This window comes from Glycine max, chromosome 7 (genome assembly GCF_000004515.6).
Source record: "Glycine max cultivar Williams 82 chromosome 7, Glycine_max_v4.0, whole genome shotgun sequence".
Classification (NCBI taxonomy): Eukaryota; Viridiplantae; Streptophyta; class Magnoliopsida; order Fabales; family Fabaceae; genus Glycine; species Glycine max.
Window position 1 is genome coordinate 35,467,391 of NC_038243.2, and position 7,582 is coordinate 35,474,972.

Sequence of the window (7,582 nt, forward strand, 5' to 3'; positions counted from 1 at the left end):
ACTAGCTCAAGCAGCTCCAAACTATTCATTCACATTCATGTGAACTCGTGGGACGGGATAGGGACTAAATTGAGATGCAAAATGTAAACGAAAATATATTAAGTATGAGATAATTTTCACCTTGCAAATTAGTCTTGTAAGATTAAGTTATGTCTTAACTCAATTCTAAGAGTTAACCTTATCAATAAATTGTGTAAATCCTCACACTATATTTTTTATTTCTATTGACCGAATCTATTAGATTAACATACAAGATTTTTTAGGCTTAATGATCCCATTTAAATGGTATATGTGAATTGAACACTTCAAAAATTTATCATATTATAACTAAATTGAGCAATTCAATTTGAATGGTTAGATACAGTTCACTAAATTACAAAAGTTCTGTTTAACCCGAACCATGGTGTAGTTTTGGCAATTCATTTTAAAAGTTGGGATTATCATATTTATTCTGATGATGAATACAAAATTTATCTTATAATTACATTAAGGGACAATTGAGGCATACAATTCAATTTAGGGTCATTAAACCTAAAAAAATAATTTTTTTGTGATAATAAATATAGAACTCATCTTACCACCATAATAAAGAGCAACCAAAGCATGTATTTCAAATTATGGTCATTAACCCACAAAATATCATGTTTTTTTCTAATGATGAATACATATTTCATCTTGTTGTCACATTAAGGAACAATCCAAGCATATAATTTGATTTAGGATCTTTAAACGTGAAAAATATCATTTTTTCTTCTTATGCTCAATATATAATTCATCTTCTAGTCGCATTAAGGGACAATTCACACTTACCATGATTTAGGATCATTACACCTTAAAAAATCATCTCTTTTTTCTATGATGAATATGAAATTCATCTTGCATCACATTAAGGAACAACTAAACATACCATTTGATGTAGGATAATTAAGCAAAAAAAAAAACTATTTTTTCCAATAATGAATATAGAATTCAACTTACTGTCACATTAAGGGATAACTCATGTATATCATTTGATTAAGAGTTATTAAGCTTCAAAACTATTATTTTTTTCTGATGATGAAGATGGAATTTATCTTACAAGGACAACCAAAACATATAACTCGAATTAGGATCATTAAGCCAGAAAATAAAAACATTTTTTTTTGTTTTATAATGAATAAAGTATTCATCTTGCAACACATTAAAGGACAACATAAACATATCATTTGATTTAGGGTCATTAAGTTTTAAAAATGTTAATGAAGAATACATAATTATTTTGCAACCACAATAAGCGAGCTTATTATTCGAATTTGGATCATTAACCATAAAAAAATCATGTCTTTTTTCAATGATGCAGGTAAAATTCACCTTACAACCATATTAAGGGACAACTCAAACATAACTTTTGATTAAGAGTCATTAAGATTTTAAAGAAATCATATCTTTGATGATGAATATAGAATTTATATTACCAATTATAAAACATGAAATTCGATTTTAAAAAAATTAATAAAAAGGTTACATGTAATTTAATTGATTAAAAAGCTAACAATATCAAAATCCTAAAATTAATGGGTACACCATAAAAACTCTATAATAACCCAGTCAAAAAATGTACTAATAATGACGATGATCTCATTTGATTCCTACACGATTTTGCCCATGCATTATACCCTTAATAATTGCTGGCATATTCAACCGGTCTACTTATGACTGAAAGAAAGATAACTACACACCGTATATAAAATTGATTTCTCACATCTTTTTATATTTCCCCTTTAACTACCGAAAACTATCTATATAACTTCTCACATCTTTCTCATTTATCTATTACGGAGTATTTTATTTTTATTTTTTTACCAGTACCACATATATAAAACATTATCATAGTTACATTTTGTCTTTTATTTCATCATTAAACGAATCCAAAGATTCATAAGTTTGGTGTTTTTTAGGAACTGTTGAAGAGTCATGTTTTTATCAAATGAAACTTAAAACAAGTATTCCAGATCCGAGTCGTCCGAATAACGGTTACACTGCATCATGAACCATGCCACAAATTTCTAACACCTCACAATCCAAATCCATATTTGCCTCCATTGATCATTCTCCACTCTCACCTTCATCTTGCCAATTATATGCCAAACTCAATGGAAAACAAACATGTAGCTGTCTTTGCTTTCCCCTTCGGCACCCACTTTATGCCTCTCTTAAACCTTGTCCTCAAACTAGCTCAAGCCGCTCCAAACTGTTCATTCTCATTCATTTGCACACAGAAATCAAATGCAACACATTTCAACAGACCCCACATCCCCAACAACATCAAGGCCTATAGCATAAGTGATGGAATCCCAATGAGTCACGCACAACTAGCCAATCACCCAATTGAAAAAGTAAACCTTTTTCTCAAAACTGGTCCTCAGAACTTGCAAAAAGGTATACTATTGGCGGAGGCAGATATAGAGAAGAGAGTCACTTGCATCATTGCTGATGCTTTTGTAGCCTCTTCTCTCCTTGTGGCTCAGAGCCTCAATGTTCCTTGGATTGCATTTTGGCCTCCCATGTCATGCTCACTCTCTCTATACTTTTACATTGACTTAATACGCGATCTTGCTCGCCGAGCTGGAAATATAACCTTGGATTTCCTTCCTGGGTTGTCTAACTTTCGTGTCGAAGACATGCCGCAGGATCTGCTCATTGTTGGAGAAAGAGAGACAGTGTTTTCAAGGACACTGGCTTCCTTGGCTAAGGTGCTGCCTCAAGCTAAGGCTGTAGTTATGAATTTCTTTGAGGAATTGGACCCACCTTTGTTTGTTCAAGACATGAGATCCAAATTGCAGTCTTTGCTTTATGTTGTTCCACTTCCCTCCTCTTTGTTGCCACCATCTGACATAGATTCTAGTGGATGCCTTTCATGGTTGGACACCAAGAGTTCTAAATCGGTGGCTTATGTTTGCTTTGGGACTGTGGTGGCACCGCCTCCACATGAGCTTGTGACTGTGGCGGAGGCATTGGAAGAAAGTGGGTTTCCATTTCTGTGGTCTCTCATGGAAGGTCTGATGGATCTTTTGCCAAATGGGTTTCTTGAGAGGACCAAGGTGCGAGGGAAAGTTGTGTCTTGGGCTCCACAATCCCAAGTTTTAGCACATGATTCGTCAGGAGTTTTTGTTTCTAACTGTGGAGCTAACTCAGTGACTGAGAGTGTTTGTGGTGGGGTTCCTATGATCTGCAGGCCATTCTTTGGCGATCAAGGGGTGGCTGGAAGATTGGTAGAAGATGTTTGGGAGATTGGGGTGGTAATGGAAGGAAAGGTGTTCACAAAAAATGGATTGCTTAAAAGCTTGAATCTGATTCTGGCGCAGGAAGAGGGAAAGAGGATTAGAGACAATGCTCTTAAGGTGAAGCAGACTGTGCAAGATGCAACTAGGCCTGAAGGACAAGCAGCACGGGATTTGAAGACTTTGATTGAAATAATTTCTACTACATCTTAATGTATGGCACAGTTAATTGGTTGTAATAATTTGAGTTGCAATATTAAATTAACCCAAATGAAAAAAAAAAAGGAATAGGTACAATAGCGTTATAGATACCAGCATTAATAAATTATTAAGAGTAGTTTAGTTTAGTTTTTTTCTTATAGAGATTACATGTACTTTTAAAGAGAGAATCTCTGCTCAATTCGAATTTGTTAGAGTTTATATTTAGATAATTTCCATTAAATCCCACTTTTATGACCTGAGGTTGTTGGTACCCTATCAACTACTAAAACATTCCTATTAAGAAAGACTCATGCAACAAACTAAAGATAGATAATTAATGTCACTAGAACAATATGTTGAGGTTAAACCCCTCATAAGCTGAATTTTTAATGATAAGACAATTTCAAGAAGCAAATTTCAAGTCTGTTGAACTTAAGTTACTAATGATTTGTTTTGAGAATGTGATTATAAGAACATGAATTTATTTTATACCATGGAACATCAAGCTGGAGGTCAATGAAACTAAAGTATGCAAGTGTCCAAAAGCTTAAAAGGTACGATGATTTCTCATTACAAGCAAGGCCTGTTAGAAGGACAATTGTTAGAAGCATACCAAACTGAGCATACCTTCAGAAGATCAAAATGCAATCAGACCAAAAACTGTGTATGATCATAAATATGATCGGGATGAATTTGACTAAAAGGTAGCAAGACAAGAATCTACATATGATTAAAAGCTCCATCAGAAGATGTAAATTGAACAAGAACTAATATGAACGTATCTACATTGTTTTGAAGCAATAAATTGCTATATCAGAAGCAGCATGCTTAAAACTGAAGTGAAATGTCTTGATTGAAACAAAGCGAAACAAAAAAGACAAAAAGACTGATGTACAAGCACTACTACAGCTATTCAGAAGCAGTTTGAGAATCATCTTGCAGAATATCAAGCTTTAGAAGAAAAATTCTTGATCGATTCCAAAAATTGTCAAAGAATGTGCCTTGAGAAACCTAAGTCAAAACTGCTTGTCAAAATTCAAATTCAAATACAATTTATAGATAAGGATTTTGAAAAAGGACCAAAGGTGATTTCAGAAGTGATAAAAGACAAAAAAAGAAAAAAGTCAATACACAATTGTATGAAAGAGGCAACTCATACTACTTAAAGAGCCTACAAATAGATCCACATTCGAAGTGTTCATTGCAAGGAAAGAAATTAAAGCAACATATTTTCATACTTATTTAACATAAATCGATTACAAGCTCTGTTTTGCTTTGAGAAAAAGAAGTTTGCTTTGTTATAATCGATTAGTTAATAATGTGGCTTTAAAGTTTAAAGTATGTAATATAATGTCTTATTGTGTTTGTCCGTATTTTTTATTATTGTGTGTAAGATGTAAAAATTGATATTTTGTAATAGTTTCTCTAACAATATATTAGTGTGTATTTTACTTTTTCTTAACGTATACCATTTCATTTTTTTCATCATATTTGACTTATTTGAGTAACTACCTGCGATATTTTTTTAATAGTAGAAATTAAAAAGATGTAGGTGTGAAATTCTACAACATTCTTTTTTATACTTCTATATTTTTTATAATCATCGTGATATCGGAGTAAAATATTTCTTATTAATTAGATTTTTTTATCTTTAAAATTTGAATTTGAGAATTTATTTTAGGAGATTGACTCATTAACAGTTTGTTTATGCTTCTACTATTTACCATCATTTATAACAATTACTTTTACAGTATTTATTTTTTCTTATTAAGTTTTGGGGTGATTCGGTTTTTTAGAATTGTCCATCAAAATTGAACGCTCATTATTAAATGAAACTTAAAACAAGTATTCCAGATCCGAGTCTTCCGAATAACAGTAACACTTTCTGGCACAATTCTCACGTTTCACCATCTCCAACACCACTATAATCCAAATCCATATTTTCCTTCATTGATCTCTCTCCACTCTCTGCATGCCAATTATGTCGAACTCAACAGAAAACAAACATGTAGCAGTCTTTGCATTCCCCTTCGGCACCCATACTGTGCCTCTCTTAAACCTCGTCCTCAAACTATCTCAAGCCGCTCCAAACTGTTCATTCTCGTTCATCGGCACAGAAAAATCCAACGCAATCCATTTCCCGAAACCCCACATCCCCATCAACATTAAGCCCTATTGCATCAGCGATGGAATCCCAGAGGGTCACCCACTAGCCAACCACCCAATCGAAAAGCTCAACTTTTTCCTCAGAACCGGTCACGAGAACTTGCACAAGGGTATTCAAATGGCGGAAGAGGAGACCAAGCAGAAAGTCACATGCGTTATTTCCGATGCTTTTGTATCCTCTTCTCTCGTCGTGGCACAGAAACTCAACGTTCCTTGGATCGCGTTTTGGCCTCCCATGTCATGCACACTCTCTCTATATTTCTACATTGATTTGATACGTGAACAGTTTTTAAACAGTGCTGGAAACGCAGCCTTTGATTTCCTTCCCGGGTTGCCCAACATGCGTGTCGAAGACATGCCGCAGGATCTGCTATTTTTTGGAGAAAAAGAGACAATTTTTTCAAAGACACTAGTTTCACTGGGCAAGGTGCTGCCTCAGGCTAAGGTTGTAGTCATGAATTTCTTTGAGGAGCTAGACCCACCTTTGTTTGTTCAGGACATGAGATCCAAGTTGCAGTCTTTGCTCTACATCGTCCCGGTTCGCTTCCCCATACTATCGGTGGCGGATTCCACAGGGTGCTTGTCGTGGTTGGACATGCAGGGTTCTAGATCAGTGGCGTATGTCTCCTTTGGGACCGTCGTGACGCCACCGCCACACGAGATTGTGGCGGTGGCCGAGGCGTTGGAAGAAAGCGAACTTCCGTTTCTTTGGTCTCTTAAGGAAAACGTGTTGGGTTTTTTGCCAACTGGGTTCCTTGAGAGGACCAGCATGAGTGGGAGAATAGTGTATTGGGCTCCACAGACACAAGTTTTGGCGCATGATTCTGTGGGAGTTTTTGTGACTCACTGTGGATCTAACTCTGTGACTGAGAGTCTCTCCAGTGGGGTTCCTATGATTTGTAGGCCTTTCTTTGGAGATCAAGGGGTGGCTGCCAGAGTGATACAGGATCTTTGGGAGATTGGGGTGATAATAGAAGGTAGGGTTTTCACCAAAGATGGATTGCTTAAAAGCTTGAAGATGATTATGGTGCAGGAAGAGGGGAAGAAGATTAGAGACAATGCTCTTAAGTTGAAGAAGACTGTGGAAGATGCAGCAAGGCCTGCAGGGAAATCAGCACACGATTTGAAGACTCTGCTGGAAGTAATTTCTAGTTCTTAAATCATAGGGAAATTTGATAGTATCTAACTTGATAACTAGAAAATTCACTTATCAAATCGACTAAAAAAAATAAGTTAAAAAACTAGAAAAGCTAAGTAATTACATTCATCCAAATGGGAAAAATAATTGGTCCCTTTTACATATACGGTCATTAATAAGAAATTTTAAGGATGGTTTAGCTTTGACGTTCTTGATAATATAGCACAATGCCACATTTTGTGTGTAATTAATGCGCCGAGAATTTACGGCTGCTTGTTTGAATTTCTGTCTTTCTTTCTGTTATGAATTGAGAGGTGTTACTACTTACTACAACCTAAACCAAATTTATTAATAATAATCACCAGGGAGCAGATCAAAGAGTTAGCGTCTCCCATGAAGGTAATCGACAAAAAAAAAAACTAAAAACACATGCATGTTACGAGTTAAAGATGTAAACTAAATTTTGTTAGCACGTCAACCTCCTTGTTGGACTCATGTATAGTAATCCGAGTGTAACAAACCAACAAAGTTTGATTTAATTGATAAAGATTGAACTCATTCTATAAAGATATAAATTTGATTTCTGTCTTTTACGTATAATCTGTAAAAAAAATTAAAAAAATATATATTTTAAAAATAGAAAAGACAAAAGTAAATTTTTTTAAATTTAATCTATCAAAATAAAATTAAAATATAACTTAATGGATAAAGAGTTACAAGTGACGTTAAGCCTTGAATTTTATACATCATATATAAAGGAAAAGGTTCAAAATTCCCCTCGGTCATGTATATCCAATATCCACCCAAACATATATAT

The 7,582-nt window shown here is 34.6% G+C and overlaps 2 protein-coding genes across 2 annotated transcripts; both read left to right on the forward strand.

Annotated features, from left to right (window-relative positions):
- Window positions 1–1,870: 1,870 nt before the first annotated feature.
- On the forward strand, window positions 1,871–3,715 carry LOC100816155 (anthocyanidin 3-O-glucosyltransferase 7). Its single transcript, XM_003528350.4, has one exon. The coding sequence runs from the start codon at window positions 2,121–2,123 to the stop codon at window positions 3,471–3,473; it is 1,353 nt and encodes a 450-aa protein (XP_003528398.1). The 5' UTR covers window positions 1,871–2,120; the 3' UTR covers window positions 3,474–3,715.
- Window positions 3,716–5,442: 1,727 nt separating this feature from the next.
- On the forward strand, window positions 5,443–7,321 carry LOC100795736 (anthocyanidin 3-O-glucosyltransferase 7). Its single transcript, XM_003529218.4, has one exon. It carries the CDS (start codon window positions 5,443–5,445, stop codon window positions 6,784–6,786), a length of 1,344 nt encoding a protein of 447 aa, XP_003529266.3. The 3' UTR covers window positions 6,787–7,321.
- Window positions 7,322–7,582: the final 261 nt, after the last annotated feature.